Source organism: Octopus bimaculoides, chromosome 8, assembly GCF_046866305.1.
Source record: "Octopus bimaculoides isolate indiv1 chromosome 8, ASM4686630v1, whole genome shotgun sequence".
Classification (NCBI taxonomy): Eukaryota; Metazoa; Mollusca; class Cephalopoda; order Octopoda; family Octopodidae; genus Octopus; species Octopus bimaculoides.
This window is the reverse complement of record NC_142935.1, coordinates 94,908,954-94,926,874: the sequence shown is the minus strand read 5'-3', so window position 1 is coordinate 94,926,874 and position 17,921 is coordinate 94,908,954. Positions and strand designations below refer to the sequence as shown.

The 17,921-nt window shown below is 34.4% G+C and overlaps 1 protein-coding gene across 4 annotated transcripts in view; it reads right to left on the bottom strand.

The window, feature by feature from the left end:
- The window catches only part of LOC106874583 (uncharacterized), a 236,416-nt gene that overhangs the window by 85,001 nt on the left and 133,494 nt on the right, over nucleotides 1-17,921 (bottom strand). For 3 of the 4 annotated variants that reach the window (XM_052970258.2, XM_052970259.2, XM_089356823.1), the window contains exons 5-12: nucleotides 15,559-15,583; nucleotides 12,595-12,680; nucleotides 8,619-8,707; nucleotides 7,264-7,298; nucleotides 6,848-6,987; nucleotides 5,878-5,930; nucleotides 2,206-2,251; nucleotides 4-111 (exon numbers count right to left, since the gene is read on the bottom strand). In XM_052970258.2, coding sequence (XP_052826218.1) covers nucleotides 4-111; nucleotides 2,206-2,251; nucleotides 5,878-5,930; nucleotides 6,848-6,987; nucleotides 7,264-7,298; nucleotides 8,619-8,707; nucleotides 12,595-12,680; nucleotides 15,559-15,583 — 582 coding nt within the window. The remainder of the gene's footprint in view (nucleotides 1-3; nucleotides 112-2,205; nucleotides 2,252-5,877; nucleotides 5,931-6,847; nucleotides 6,988-7,263; nucleotides 7,299-8,618; nucleotides 8,708-12,594; nucleotides 12,681-15,558; nucleotides 15,584-17,921) is intronic. The other variant, XM_089356824.1, reaches the window with a different exon arrangement.

The window sequence follows — 17,921 nt, the reverse complement described above, 5'->3', positions numbered from 1 at the left end:
TACAGGGTCTTCACTGCCATTAACTTGCTCACAGTAGAAAGTTACGCGTTGACTGGTGACATTGAAATCAACCCAGAAGTATTTATAGCTTTCATCTTTTGGTTTGTTCAGCTAAAAATAGAACAACAGAAACTGGTGGATTCAGAGACAAAGATACAAGAAGAGAGGGGAATAATGTGATCAGTTCACTTTTGTGTAACATCATTACTCTTGTTTTAACATCTGTACTTTTATAGGCAGAATGAATTTTCAATACAGTTCGTCACCACGAGTCTAAATCAGGCATCACTACTTCTAATATTTATATTGGTTACACAGTATTAGACACAATAGCTATGAGGTTAAGGTACTGGGCCATTGAATGTGTAGTGGCGCGAAATTATAGCCGCCATTGAGGAAGTACTATTCTGCGCATGCGCAGGGGACTTCACCACTGGAAGCCCTTCGAGTTGCGCATGCGTAGTAAAACTCGTACTTAAACAGTTAGTTTCACTTTCTCAGCGAGTTGAGCCTGAGACCTTCTACGTGACAACACCTCGTTCCTCCACGAAGCACTTTTCACCTCAATGCCTTCGATGGTGATAGCTACTTGCTCCTCTGGCAGGCATCAAGGAAGCCCTTAACCATCCATTACCAAACTACAATGTAATCAGTGGCTGCTAATCTGAATGACAGGAATTGTGAAACCAAGCATCATCATAAATAAAACCTTTTTATTATGTTGTTAATTGTTCTAATGTCTTTTCATATATAATGCTGTTGAAAGGTGATAGAGAGAGACTAAAGTCTCTGTGACAACTATCATACCTATCTTACAAATGAATTGTCATAAAAGTTTGTGTACTGAGAGAAGAGATAAGTTGTGATGTTTCAAAAGACCCTCTCTAAAGAAATAAAGAGAGGTGTGTTGAAATGTTGTAAATGGCAACATCTCCATGATTCAAACCTACTCTTCCAACTTTTGTTCGAAGTTGATATTCTTTTCACTCAATCAGTAATAAGGAACAGCTAGCTGGATAAACTGCCAGATAATCTCCAATTCTTGCATAAGATTCTTAAGTATTTGATTGAAATTCAGAAGACTTACACAGCTTCATCTAATTCTTGCATACACAACAATCTTTAATATCAAAGCAGGCATGAGCTAAACATACAGACCTAGTTTTTCCATTGCCTTCAGAAACATTGTTAAATACCTCCTCACATCATCAAATACATGTTAATGTAGTTCTTACAGCTGTTTCACCAAAAATATATCATTTGTAGTTCTGTAGCTGATGCCTCATGTCTGTGTTTGTAACACAAACTATATTCATTTACTATTTAGTCTATAGTTTCCTTGTTTTAGCTATATTAATTTATTCCTGTCAACTATCATCATCATCATCGTCGTTTAACGTCTGCTTTCCATGCTAGCATGGGTTGGACAATTTGACTGAGGACTGGTGAAACCAAATGGCTTAGTCCTTCAGTATGTTAGATAATTTCCTTTTGTGAAACGTTTGTTGGGAAGACAGAGGCTGTTATGCAGTATTTCAACAATTATAGAATTAACAACTACTGAAAAGGATTATATCCATGCTTTCCCCCCCAGTTCTATGATTAAGTCTAGTCAATTCAACCTGCTCACCCATATCCCTTCCTGCATACATATTAAATAAATAAATTTCTCAGTGTTCTATAAATGAATATCTACATCTTGACCTTCAAGAAACAGCAGCTATATCTCCTTCAAATTACTCTTTTCCATATCAAAATGAAAGGATAGTCATGGATGGAGCTCTTTAGATCATAGGTCTGCTGAATCAGGTCTGACCAGCGCCTAAAGAACAATATTAACTAAAAATGAAATGTATAAGTGAGATGTGGTCCCTCAACCCATCTAGGCAGGCATTTGCTCTGAACAGGTAGTGACTCAAATCAAGATAACCTGACTAACAACAGCAGTAAAATGAAGATGATAATGATGACACTGGGGCTAAAAATAAATTACAACATAGTGGAGTTTATCTATCTAATAATATACTATCCTGAAATTTGTAATATATTACACAGGAAATTATGATAAACTACAACACTGAATAAAAGAGTAGGATTAAAGGAAAACATTTAAATCAAGGTTAAATCAGTTTTCATTAATATCGATAAAACAATAGGAGAATAAACAACGATTTGCTGACGTTGTGCTCTGATATGATGACATACCTTTAGTTTTCCAAAATATATAGCATTACAAGGAACTGAGAATACTCTGAAAGACAAAAGCAGAATGGTTATGTTAAAATATTTTCTTTGACATTGAAAGCTGTACAAATCCTTGCATTGGTTACAACTACAGAACAACAAAAGTTCCATCTTATTTCTTTTGAGTAAGGACTAAAAGCTGAAAATAACTTATATTATCAAGAGAACATAGCTATTTAGTATCCTTCTCAAACTGTAAGGGATATACACGGATAAATGTCAATACTTTCAAACAAATCATTCTACAGTGTACAGTCCCAGCTGAACCTACATTACAGTAGGAGTCATAGATAAGAGCAGCAACACCAAACACCATCATTCATCATTGTTGTTGTTGTTGGCACTCCGTCGCTTACGACGTCGAGGGTTCCAGTTGATCCAATCAACAGAACAGCCTGCTTGTGAAATTAACGTGCAAGTGGCTGAGCACTCCACAGACAGACACGTGTACCCTTAACGTAGTTCTCAAGGATATTCAGCGTGACAAGGCTGACCCTTTGGATTACAGGCACAACAGAAACAGGAAGTAAGAGTGAGAGAAAGTTGTGGGGAAAGAGTACAGCAGGGTTCGCCACCATCCCCTGCCGGAGCCTCGTGGAGCTTTAGGTGTTTTCGCTCAATAAACACTCACAACGCCCGGTCTGGGAATCGAAACCACGATCCTATGACCGCCAGTCCGCTGCCCTAACCACTGGGCCATTGCGCCTCCACATCATCATTCATCATAAGGCTGTAATAATCCTCATGGTGGTGTCCAAGCAAGACCAAAACTGAAACCAGTAAAAGAGTAACTTCAAATGTAAAACTAAGTAAAAATGTTAACAGATTTCAGGACTTCGGTTTACGAAAAATTATCTCAGAGTTTATGTTTGTTAATGTTTAAAACTACTCTTTTATTTTATATCAAATCTCTTCTAATCCCATGTAATGCCAATGGTACAAACACTCTCCTGAAAATAATCATGAGTATCACTGAAGATACTGGGTATATTCTTCAAAGGGACATGAAAAGAAGTTCCGTGTCAATCAGCAACTGATTGAGATAGAATATTTTTTATGCTCTAGAGAGAAATTTAAATGTTGAAATATGAAAATGAAAGAAATATAGACTATAGGTAGATTTAGAATGTTTGTGTATAGTCAATAGTGGAGATAAATTGTGTGCAATGACTGTCAATGATGAAGTGTCATCATTTTTTCTATTAGCTTGTTCTGGAGAAAGGGTCATGACTCTGGCTTTCACCAGGCCTTCAAGATTGGTGGTACCGATACTGTTAATATCCCACTGAAACTGTTGCAAGTTGAAAACTGCAGAGAGATATTAGCTGGGAGGAAATTCCAGAAAAGTTGATACTCTAGAAAGAATGAGCTGGGCGTATGATTAGCAGGTCCTGATGATTTTGACACAATATAGGCAATGAAAAGAAAAGGTATGAGTAAGTTGAGAGTCCTCGAGTGAAGGTGGCATGAGAACAGCTTGCATCAAGGAGCAGAAGGCCATAGTGTTAGTGGTAGAGAGAAGAGACAACATGTTGTGGGGCCAGAATGCGAATGATTTTGGGTCAATCAGGTAATGTTTGTGTGCACAGCAACACCGCTATCTCAGATGCAGGAGTAATACTTCATTGTGCATTTCATCCAAGATTAGAAGAGGGTTAGTAATTGAAGGGGAATAAATTATTTTTGGGGTCTGAAGAGAAGGGCCAATCTTTGAGATTCAGTCATTGCCATGTTAAGGATACGTGCTCCCTATAACAGATACTCAGTGAGGGTGAGGTACAGCATTTGAAGCGATCAAGAAAGGTCTAGGTGATTGTTGCTCATGTTTAAGGGATGTGAGGCACAATAATCTTTTCTTGTTATATGCAGCGAATGTAATGGAATGAACCCATTAGAGGATATTTCTAAGGTCGCTTGAGGGAGTATAGTTTGCATGCTGATATCACTTGGGTGCTGTAGGTTAAGAAGGAATGAAGAATTGTATTACCTGTATAAAAGTGGGTCTTGTTGGACATGATAGCAATAAGGTTGATGTTTAGGAAGAAGAATGTGGGGAACAAAAACTGAACCCTGGGGTACACCGTCATCACAGGGTTGATAAATTGTGGGCCAGAGAATTATATCAGTACATGCTGCAATAATGTGATCTATCAGGTAACCACTAATCCCAGGTACATACGAGAAAGTGGATTAATCCAAGCCATTTCAAAATGTAACAATTAGAAAAGATTTAGAGTTACATAGAGAGCACAGGCCACTCTGACTACACGACAAAAGCTGAATATACACACGTCTATAATCTACACGACAAAGCAAGAATATAACAATGAATATTGAAATATTAGAAGAAAAGGTTAAAAGCGAAGATAGTATAATGCTGTTATAGTAGAATTCATGGAAGAGTTTGATACTTTTAATTATTATAAGGAGTGGAAAATCTAAAGTTTCAGGCTTGTGCTTCAACTAAGTGCAGAAGGAAAAGTGGTGTTATAGATAAATACAGAACAGCACTATTTTCCTCTCTGCACTCAAATGAAATGAAAGGGCTTGAAACATCAGCCTTTTGAAACATCAACTTTACTCTTAACAACAACTGAACTTACCAAACTCTTCCATGAAATAGGCTACAAAATAATTGTTGTTGACACAGACCATCACCAGAAAGTGGAGTTGGTTATGCTTTGGTGGAACTGATTTGGCCTTCATTGATTTAGCACAGTACTCATTTAGCAATGGATGCTTGATGCTAATAGGGATTTTATTTTCATTTTGTCTAATAACTAAATTCTAATCACAAGTGGTAAATTACTCAATTACTATACTGACTGACCTCATTTAACAACCGAGTTACGTTCCAACAGCCCTGTCATTAAGCAAATTCGTCGTTAAACGAATATTCATAGGGTACGTATTTTTTTTTTATAGGTATAGTATACTGTACGTACATATAAAAACAGAATACCGTACTGTATAAAGTATATGCAGTACAGGGCCAAGAATCTCGAACATAAATTGTTGAAAAAGGAATAAATAACAGTAAGATTATCACAAGGAAAACCTCAAAAGTTAGGATATGGATACTGTATTATTGTAGCTCAGACATTGTAAGTATGTTTGTGATTCCAGGCCCAGTACATAAGATGCCTAATAAACTTTTCTCAGGATTATATAGAAAAGGTGAAAAGGTTTAAAGGAAACTCAAACATAATAACTTTGTTTTACTTTGGATAAAGATTACAAAAGCAACTCATTCTTGACATCAAAATGCATGAAAAATCCCGTCAGTGTTGTTTGCTTTGTTATCTTCTTTTTTTCGTCATAAATTTCTCAATAACACCGGAAAAGTTCAGTTGTCTGCCTTTCCACCTTGGAAAATTTGGATCCATTGCCTCAAGTTCTATTTTGTAAAATATGTAATGACGGCTCGTAAAGCTCGTCGTAACTCCGAGTGGTCGTTACATAGGTAGGTCGTTAAATGAGGACAGTCTGTACCTCGTTTAGCTTTCAGATTCTGCTTTATCTATATGATAGTTGGTAAGTTATTGATGTAACATGTTATTTTATAGTTAGGCATAGATGTGATGGTGCAGTTTAAGCTGCTGATATGTGATAAACTTTGTTATTTAATCATACCTCTGATACATTCCTTGGTTACTGTTAAAGGCATTAAAACATTTTCTGCAATCCTGTAAAAATTAAAAACAAATTTATAAATATTCACTTTTCATAATGAATCCTAGTTTAAGTATCCAAAAACAAGAGGAAAAATCAGTTACTTTTTAAAAAATCTTTACAATGATATAACTGAAATGAAACAATACCAATTACTATTTTTACCATATTGTCAAAGAGGGAAGGACAGTGTCCACAATCCCATAGCTCTATTTTTCAGAGTCCTTGAAAATTAGTGGGAGAAAAGGAGGGACTTGTTCTCAAACTGTAGTCTTGGTATGAATGTTTGCAACAAAGTGATCTCCATTAGAGGCACCCAAGGACCAAGTGCTGCTGCTAAACTGGGTTATGTATTAAGTCCATAACTGGGCTATGTATAAGTCCATAACTGGGCTATGTATAAGTCCACAACCCAAAGAAAAAAAGCTATTGATTTTTGTTGTTGTTGTTATTGGTGGTGGTAGTAATGATGATACTGTTGTTTAGTCAGTCCTGATGAAGCACACTTATGATCAAAGTGTTCTAGCTATGGTCATCCTGACGTTTTTCAGGCTTTATAATCAAGACTACAGAATCCATTGCATCCTTCATATATTTTTCTTTTTCTTTCAAAAGACATGGTAGTGTGTGGTTTAAAGGGAATTTGGCTATTATTTCTAGTAAAATACAAAAAAGGCATTTTGGAGATTTGTTGCTGATATCAGGTGGCAGAAAAAAAAAGAAGAAACAATGATGGATATTCTACTTGAATAAATGCTGATCAATTTAAAGAAATTTTGACATGAAAATATTAAATTTTGTTGTTCTAACATCTCAAGTAAGCTGGGATTAACTTACGGGATTAATTGCAGACAAAATCGTGTCAAAATGAATTTATAGCTACTTATTGAAATAAGCAGAGAAATATCATAGTACATATAAATATATTTACACTTTCGAATGTTTCATCCTTGATAGAATTGATGAAAGAGAATATATTGGGATCAGATAAATTAGAGAGATTTTGCGAGCGGCATTTCTTAGAGATGGATCGAAATGTGTATTCAACAATGGCCACCTGGAATTCATAATCTAAAAGAAAGAAAAATATTTTCATATCACATCATCATCACATATATTTAATATAGTTGATAAACAATATTCTATTCATTTGTTTTAAATTTGAAAATGATTTTAGTTTTAGAAAATGATTTTAGTTTTAGTTAGCCCAATCAATGTTTAATTAACCTGATCAGGTGAAAAATTTCGATTTAAATGCTGTTCTCTACTTCACTTTCTCTCACATATGCACTCACTAAAACAATACCATATGTTCTCTATTTATAAAGTTACTAATATTTCCCTTACCACCAACAGTTGATATCAGCTTGATGATACTTTTTCTGAAAGTAAAATGGATTTAACAAAATATTAAAAAAATAACAACACAAAAAAACAGAAAAATATATTATGAAACCAGCTATAATTGGAAAACATTATAAAAGTATCTTATTAGAAAAGGTATAGCAAGTGACAAAATTGGCAGTTGCTTTCATATTTTATATTTAACAAGAATATGATAGACAGCAGAATATGTTTATAGAACCAACATCTTATAATGATGACAGAGTCCACTGTTTAATGTGAATAAATAACTTGAAAAGTAGGTTGTGTGTATTTAAACCAACAAATACATGTTTTTCTTCCTGTCAAGATGAAGAAACTGATCTTGGCATACAGATGGCAACACAATTGGTAATACAGTTTAAAGCATCTAACTTCATGCTTTGCAAAATATTCAGTTTTAAATATTCACAAGTAAAAACAGAAACGATGCCGCGAATATAGAATAATGACTTGTACGTCTGATAACAGGCATGTTTCTGTGTGATTGAGAGTCAACATGCCAAGTTATGATGCAGATTGGTATTGCTCTCACCATAGTAACAACACTCACACGGTCAAATTAACAGATCTGTGTATAGGCATTGGCAGGCTCCAGAGAGTTGTGGGTAGCTTTCAGTTTGACTATAGTTATAACTAATCAAAAGTCAAACTAAGTTGGTTTCTGCTACATTGCCATACATAATTACTCAAAGCAGTTAGGCTGCTCTCTGCCATACATGTAGTTTTTAACCCACTGAACTGCAGTTAACAAGTGTGTAGAGGCCAAACAAGGCTGAATTGAATGAAAACCATAATATTTGCCTATGTATGTGAGTGAGTGAGTGAGTAAGTGTGTATGCGTGTGTATGGCTGCATGCATGTATGTATGTTTAACTGTTTGTATGAGCTGTAACAAATAGAAGCAAGTATGGAAGGCTAGCAATAACAAAATATGCTCACATCTTTTACATTAAGTACATGTAAAACAGTGGCTTTGATGAAATCAAACATAACCCCTAAATATGTAATTTTATGTAACACTTAGAAATGATTATTATTTTGATGATGATGAAAAATTTCCAAGATGATTTGAACATTTCAATTACATAGTTATCTTAGTGTTAATATACCTAATGAAAAATATCAGGGAAAGGACAACATTAGCTCAGTGGCTGCTATAACTTTAATCCTTACTATACAGCTAGGATATAATTTAGGACAAGTTTAATTTTATTCAGTCAGGTAGTCTAATCCTCACCCTACACACACACACAGAATTCAGAAACAAGAATCAAATAAAAAGACATTTTAAAATGGCTATCTAATGAAATACTTACAAATTATTTTGATGTTGTGGTTTTAAATTCAGATTTTCTTTAACAGAAGAAGGACAGCGCTCAAATAATAGATTTGAATACTTGAGAGCCTACAATATAACATGCTACTCATAAGAAAAATATTTTGATATGAATTTATATTTATGTTGAATAAATATGGTGTCAACATAGCTAGGCTGTTAAATTATTTACTCAAAAAGTGATAAATTGGATGGAATTGTTTGAGTGTTGAATAGAATGCCTCATAATATCTGTTCTAAATGAGTTCAAATCCTACCAAAATCAATTTTGTCTTTCATCCTTTCAGGGGCAATAAAAAAAAAGTACCAATCTAGAATGATAGATTGGCAGAACTATAAGAGGGTCAGATGAAATGCTTTATGACACCTATTTTGGCACTTAATGTTCTGACAAGAATGCATTGCATTAGCTTATTGGTAACTAGTGTTTACTTCATTATAAAGTATTTAGTACTTTGGCTATTTCTACATGTCTATATTATAACCAAAAAGCATAACACTATGTTGTTTTGATTGAAATGAGCCTTCTAGGTCTACCAAAAGGTTATTTCAATTCATAATTGCTTTGATATGTATAAAGATTATTCTTACATTGGTCAGATGCCTGTGATTCAGTAGTGATGGTCACAAATGATTAAAATGATAAGTTTAGCTATTTGGTGGAAGGATTGATATGTTCATATCTTATTAGTGTTTCACTTTGTCTATGACTAAGATATTTAACTGTATATTTGAGGCCATTTAACTGTACACAAGTTACTGTCGTTTAAGCCTCAAATCAGCCACAATCAAGCCAAGATAAGATCAAAAGCATTCCAGATACGACTATCTACAGTTCAGTGCTGAAATGTTTCTTTCCCAATATAAATTTGAGAACTGTCAAGATTAACAGTACATTTCTCATGTAACAGCTTCAACGTTATATCTTGGCAAAAAGGTAAAAAAAAAAAAGAAAAAAGAACAATAGCATGTGTAAATTTACCATTTTATAAGATTAAGAAACCGTGCTAAGTGCACATGTTGAGAAAATTTTATTAATCTATCTTAGTTATATCAACAACCTACTTGATTCAGTAAAATCTACGAAGGGAAACAATCTGAAAATTGGGTGAGTTGTTTCCCCTCTATAATGATCTCTGAATAAATACAAAACGTGAAATTTTGTGGGAAGGGAGGTGTCGAGTATAACGACTCATTCTCACCAATAGTAAACTAGTATTTTACTTCATCGAATCTAGAAGGATGAAAGGTAAAGTGGTCCTTGGAGGGATCTGAACTGTAACTATGAAAAATGAGAGATACAAATGTAATATATGACATTTAGTTTTCCATAATTTTGTTAACATGGTAAGGATTGTTGGCACTCCGTTGCTTACGATGTCGAGGGTTCCAGTTAATCCGATCAACGGAACAGCCTGCTCGTGAAATTAACGTGCAAGTGGCTGAGCACTCCACAGACACGTGTACCCTTAACGTAGTTCTCGGGGGTATTCAGCGTGACACAGTGTGACAAGGCTGACCCTTTGAATTACAGACACAACAGAAACAGGAAATAAGAGTGAGAGAAAGTTGTGGTGAAAGAGTACAGCAGGGTTCGCCACCATCCCCTGCTGGAGCCTCGTGGAGCTTTTGGTGTTTTCGCTCAATAAACACTCACAACGCCCGGTCTGGGAATCAAAACCGCAATCTTATGACCGCGTGTCCGCTGCCCTAACCACTGGGCCATTGTGCCTCCACTGGTTTGATATTAAAGAATGATATTTAAGAGAAAGGCAAAATAAGATGTAATTAGTTGTGCTTTTTGCAGAATATTCTGTGGTACAAATGATTTTAATTTCGGTTTAAAACCACAATAGTTTTATTTATTTTGCCATGAGCTGTGTGTAACTCAGTTCACCAGAGCTGGAACTTGCTCTTCAAGAATTGCTACCATTATTTGAAAGTGAAGCTAATTCTGTAGTGGAAGAGCAGAGTCAATTAAATTAGTCTCATTATAATTACTGATATTTATTTTATTGCTCTTCCACTTTGGAAAGGTAAAAAGACAAGATCAATCTTTGTAGGTTCATCATTACTTAGTGTCTGTCTTCCATGCTGGCAAAGGTTGGATGGTTGAACAAGATGAGGAGCCAGAGGGCTGCACTGAGCTCCAGTGTCTGGTTTGGCATTGTTTCTATGGCTGGATGCCCTTCCTAATGCCAACCACTTTACAATGTGTACCAATGCTTTTTGTGGCACTGGCACTAGCAAGGTCACTAAGTAAATTGCAAGATAAGAAGGCAGCTCAACAGGGTAGGGATATAATAGTGAGGGAGGTGGCTTTATGCTAGGTGTTGAGAGGCTAAAATATGACATAGGAACAAGAACAAGTGTCTTGCTGTAGAGGAGATACATGGTTGCCACAAGTGGAAAAAAAAGAAGAAAAAAACAGTGATGAGGTGTCAGGGTGTTATCTTCATGCTGAAAGAAGGTGATTATAAGAAAGAAGTGGAACAGAAGATTAGAAAGGTTGGGATGGCTGGTAAGTTCATGCAAATATGAAAGGAGAAAGACAGATGGTTAGTGATGGAGATAGACATGAATGCAGTAAATGGTGAACATGGGTAGAGGCACAGTCAATGGTGACTATAACACTTGGTGGGGGAAGATGAAGGAAATAAGAATAGGTTAATACAAATAAGTGGGGGGAGTGGAGGGTAACAATATTATAAAACCATAAATAAATGAGAAATTTGGAGATGATGTGAAGTGATAGAGAGAGGTCAGAGGTATGTAAGGTTGGAAACGGTGAGTGATAAACAAAGGTGTGAGAGGGGTCATTGATGGCAGATATGAGAAGCTATTCAGGGAAAAATAGAGTTCAATAGTAAAGGTTGATATTGGGAATGTGGGATGGGTGACAAAAGGAAGTGATTCTAAGGAAAGGGATAACTGGTAGCACAAAAGGGAGATGAAATATGAACAGTTCTGCTCTCACATAATTCCAGCAGTTGAGTGAATAGTACCATAGTTAGAAAAGTGATAGCGGGATGGGTATTGAGAGGATGAGTTGGTGGGGAGAGGCTAGATAGAGACAGATTGGGTGGATGGACATATACATAAATGATATACTTTTAAGACCTCATTTTTTACTAAGAGGAATGGGCCTTTCGAGCACAGTGAATTCAATCATCTTGGTTCTTTGTCACCTCCTCTGTGAAGCTCAACATCCTAGTGAAACACTAACCTAAATACTGTAGACATATTAAACTTAATCTTTAATACTAAAACTTTAAAATGCTAAAATAAACTATAAGTTTAAAACAGTCAATTGCTGAACATATCTTGTGGTGGTGGGGCATATGTCAAGTTCTTTGTAATACAATAAAAGGTAGAGAGAGAACAATTTCAGGGTTTGTTATCCTTTGGTTAGCATTTTTTTTTTTTTGGTCCATCAATTTTATTTTTGTGAAGGAGAGATAGTTCTTACTAATTTGTGCTGTTTACAGCTGCAATAACAAATGAATCCTTTATAGAAAAAGGTGTTTTGCATATTTCAACATCAAAATAGTAAGGACAATGGACTTCTACTTGTGTTATTTCTTTACTACCCACAAGGGGCTACACACAGAGGGGACAAACAAGGACAGACAAATGGATTAAGTCGATTATACCGACCCCAGTGCGTAACTGGTACTTATTTAATCGACCCCGAAAGGATGAAAGGCAGAGTCGACCTCGGCGGAATTTGAACTCAGAATGTAGCGGTAGACGAAATACCGCTAAGCATTTCGCCCGGCGTGCTAACGTTTCTGCCAGCTCTCCGCCTTGTGTTAATATACAGAGTTATTGGAATGTTTTTTTTTTTCTAATTACACAAACACTGAAACAACGACTTAAACCTGAAAGTTAACAAGGTGAAGAAGCAAGCATTTAATGAGAAAGTTTGTGTTCTTATTTCAGAAATAATGAATTACCTGTAGACGAATTAAAAAAGGCAAACGGCCTTTTAAAATACAATCCATCAAAAGGTCAGTAAACTTTAAAACAAGGGTACATCTTACTGCAAGAAAACAAACTCGTAATCACAATCCAGTATCGATATAACTTTTTATTAATTAGTCTATTACAAGCTGAACAATTATTTTGTTAAGATATGCAATGAATTATTAATTTCAATTCAACAACAGACCAGGATGGTTTAAATAATGCATTTACTTTATATGAAATATAAGCATAGCATCATTTGGCATTAGCTTTTCTTGCTATTTGATATACACGCTTAAATATTTTAAAACTAAGCAAGGATATAATAATAATAATGAATGAACTTATTATATAGTGCTCATGTGCACTACAACTCATTAGAAAAGATCGTAAAAAGTGCATATACCATACATGAAATAAGAAATTTAAATACAACATAGAGATAAAATTAAACTGCAAGAATTTTGGTCTAAATCAAATATTGAAGCAAAAATTGTATTTTGAAAGCCATCTTTGATAGTAAGTCTAGCAAAAGTCTAGAGTCTGTCAAAATCCAGAGGTATCTTATAAGCCACCAAAAACAATATTACATTGGAGTATTTTGAATGAAAGAGGAACAGAAAACTCAATGCATGTAATAAAGATTATTTATTCATTTTGGCATTACTGTATTTTTCATTTGAAGTTATTTTAGGTGACTAAAAGAATATCAAATAAGAAATACTGTGATGTTTCAGTGTCTAGCAAATGATCCTGAATATAATTACAGATGTTACCATAGTGTAATTTTAAATCTGGCATTGATGATCTTATTAATTATAAAGTTATTCACAAGACACTTTCCAACTGAATACAAAATGCAGTTTGAAAATGAGAAAATTCAGCATTGCTCAGGTAGAAAAGTAACTGTAAATGGGTAAGTGTTATTTGTAACGAAAGCATTTTCTATGTAAAAGAACAGATTCGTTTGAAAAGTTATTTTCTATGTAAAAAATGGAAGTTTCCTTCTACACTTATAGCAGACTGATGTCTATTTCCTTTTACAAATTTGTGCTCAATAATAATAGTATATTTAAGGTGGCAGGCTGGTAGAATCTTTAGCATGTGAGGCAAAATGCTTAGTGCTATTTCATCCGACTTTATGTTCCAAGAACAATGCAAGACATAGAAAAAGACCAGCAAAATCTATAGGAGTACAGATGTCTTCACCAGGCATTGCTTTAGGACCTATTAAGAATTTCTTGGAATGATTTCATCACAAATGAATAAGTCACGAAAAGTGGTAGGCTGAGTAATAATCTATGATATATCATTGCTGTGATCAGGGTAGATGCTCAACCATATACTATGCATGCTTACAAGAGACCAGTCAAAGCCTCTCTTGTGGTGGTGAGGTATATGTCAAGTTTTTAGTAATACACTACAAGGAAAAGAGAGAACAGTTTCAGGGTTTGTTATCTTTTGGCAAGCATTTTTTTTTATTGGTCCATCAATTTTATTCTTGTGAAGGGGATGTAGTTCTTACAAATCTGTGATGTTTACGAGGCTGGGAACTGTACTGAGTAGAGATCTCTTATCACCCAATGCTCTAGGTGGGGGAACAGGAAGAACTAAGACTAAGATGCAAATAAAGCCCCATATCATATGCACAACTAAACTAATTTATCCATCAGAAGAGAATGTGGAATAAAAACATTTCAGCTGCTGTCCCGCATCTTTATTTATTTTGTTTGAATTTACAATTCTCTACATATTTCCCTGATTGGTTTTAGTTGTTCCACATTAAAGTAAAGATGTTCAAACAGAGACCCTCTTTTTCTTTTTTTAATCTTCTTTAACCCCTAGCTGGCGATTGGTGGGGGAGGTGGCCCTCTCAACTAATACGCTGCAAAAGGAGGAGGGTAGTTGCTCTGCTGAACCAGGAAACTGAGGAAACCAGGCAAGAAACTGTATGAATACTATTGGATAACATTTATTTATCCATGCTATCACATCCAAGGTAGCCGATGTGTCAGCACTGGGGACCCAGGGTGCTGGTGAGAAATGGATGACAGGCTGAAGCAAGTATCTTTCCACGTTGATGACAGGCATTCCTGTGGATGTCTGGAATGTTCAAACTGGACATCATGCTGGGCAGAAAGAAATCACTGCCTGAGAACTTATGATACTGAATGTGTGATATTCTCTACAAAAACTAAGTACTATAATAAACAAAGATTTGGCTATTTATTTCAGAAATTATTATTACTATTGTTGGTTTTTGACAAATACAGGTAAAATAATCACAAAAATTCAGGTTGGAAATGAGAAATGAAACATGGAAATATGAATGAAGAAATATTAGTATTAAACAAATTAATTCAGAAACGAAAGATAAAATAAGTGATTTTAAACAAGAAAAGAAAATGACTAATATGTCAATGCTATTAATTTAGAAAAAAAAAAAAAAATTCTAGCAACACAGGTTATGGTTTCCTTCAAAAATTCTTAGTAAATTAAAGAAAATGTTTACAAAGCTTGTAGTCCATTTTCATAATCAAACAGGTTCAATGAGTATTAAAATAAAATCTAATAAGAAAATATTTCCAAGCAACAAACTGAAACATATAAGCTGAGATTTGCTTTTATTAGGCAATAAATGAAAAGATTTTGAACTAGTTTATGGTAAACAGGATAGATTATATAGACAATGGTTCACTGATATAGATTAAATATACAAAAATAAATAAATAAAATTTTCTTTTCCTTTATAAAGCTGAGGTTTAACAATCTGGAAAAATTATTATTGCAGATATTTTCTTTTATTTTAGAGTAAATGTAGCTCTGATAAATCTTATATTTCTCATGTTAGAACATTTGGGAGCAAATAGTCAGCTTATATTTCTGGTTGACTGCATGAAATGTATGCTGTGGTAATGTTTTTACATCATACATCTTTACAGTTATATGCTTACTTTCAGTACTTGTATTAGCAATAACCTGAAAATGTAAAACCCAGCTATCTTTCACAGAATAAAATAATACATACGATATAATCAATGTTGATATATAATATACAATTTAATTAATGCAAGAAATAATTTCAAATTATGTGTGAATGTGTGTGGTTTTATATATATTCACAAACACACGTGAATATCATTTCATAGAAGTTAAAAAAGTTTAAATAAATACGAATAGAAGTTAATACGGAAGGAGTAAAAATTTCAAATATATAATATAATAATATAATATAATATAAGTCGATATAGTAAAATAAAATGACATGAAGAAATGGGGTACCATAAAGTAGTCTATCGGTTGAAAAAACAAGGAGAGAAAGTGATTTAACACCACTTAGAATTAAAGTTCAAAGTTCTTCAACTCCCTCGGGCACATTTCACACCTCAAAACCAGTAGACACCAAAAGGCAATTTAGCACCAATCCGGCACACACAAGAGCGCACAACAGGCACCCAGCAGGTATCAACAGGCAAAAGTTCAATTCCGCTCACCATGTCAAAAAGGGTTCACCACACGAGCCAAAAACAGTTACAGCACACCGCAGGTATCCAACAGTAAAAACAATTTCACGAATTTCAAACAATACCTATGGCCATTTCGGAGGTACACCACTGTATTTCAGAACACAATAGAGTGTAAATTGGTGATGACCCCTCGTCAGGGTAAACACATGTACAAAGTCAAGACATGCACAAGGGGAAAAAAAAAAAAATGATTTCTATAAAGAGCAAATATATATAAACAAAATGGACCAGCCTATGTAAATAATTGGAGGATTCAAAAAAAAAAAAAAAAAAAAAAGGGCCATTTTAGAATAGCCAAACAGGCTGCAGTATCAAAACCAATCGACGAGGTTTCAATTCACCCTAACGTAAACTATTAAACTTGTTATGATTTCTTACTTTTAAATTTATTTTTATCTCTATACAGTGTCAGTTATCTCTATAGAGATAAAAATAAATTTAAAAGTAAGAAATCATAACAAATTTAATAGTTTACGTTAGGTTGAATTGAAACCTCGTCGATTGGTTTTGATACTGCAGCCTGTTTGGCTATTCTAAAATGGCACTTTTCTTTTATACATATTTGCTCTTTATAGAAATCACCCCCCCCCCCCTCTTGTGCATGTCGTGACTTTGTACGTGTGTTTACCCTGACAAGGGGGTCATCACCTATTTACACTCTATTGTGTTCTGAAATACAGTGGTGTACCTCCGAAATGGCTATAGGTATTGTTTGAAATTCGTGAAATTGTTTTTACTGATGGATATCTGCAGTGTGCTGTAACTGTTTTGGGCTCATGTGTGGTGAACCCTTTTTGACATGGTGAGCGGAATTGGACTTTTGCCTGTTGATACCTGCTGGGTGCCTGTTGTGCGCTCTTGTGTGTGCCGGATTGGTACTAAATTGCCTTTTGGTGTCTACTGGTTTTGAGGTGTGAAATGTGCCCGAGGGAGTTGAAGAACTTTGAACTTTAATTCTAAGTGGTGTTAAATCACTTTCTCTCCTTGTTTTTTCAACCGATAGACTACTTTATGGTACCCCATTTCTTCATGTCATTTTATTTTACTATATCGACTTATATTATATTATATTATTATATTATATATTTGAAATTTTTACTCCTTCCGTATTAACTTTTATTCGTATTTATTTAAACTTTTTTAACTTCTATGAAATGATATTCACGTGTATTGCTTTATACCTTTAACTCAATTTTTTTCAGTTCCATGTTATCGGTTGAACCAATATATTCATGTATAAAAATTTTATACTATATGCTATATTTTTATATATTTATTATTTCTTCTTGCGTTATTTCTTCTTATTCCTTATGTTTGACAGATTATGCTGTATTTCTTATATATGTTCATTGAGGGGGTGTGATATGTTGAGTCGTTAACCCAGTCTTTTTTATTCTTTAACTAATATTTTACTCTTGTCTCAGTTATTCTGAGCACTTCTCATTGCAGCCCTGTATAAAATCTATTGGTTTCCTAATAAGAAACCATTAATATTATACATTCTTATATATATATATATATATATATATATATGCATGCAATGCATACATAGAAACATTGCATTTGTATGTGTGTGTGTGTATTGCATATGATATCTTTGAACACCTTCATTCAGAATCACTGAACTTTCATCAACTGACTAAATACTGTCTATTTTGTGTACATACATGCACACAATAACAAACAACTGATTAGTACAAAATGCTGAGAACAGAATTCTATCATCAGCTATTCATAATTTAATAAATTTAGTCTACAAATTGTAGTAACTAAAGTATAATAATAATTAT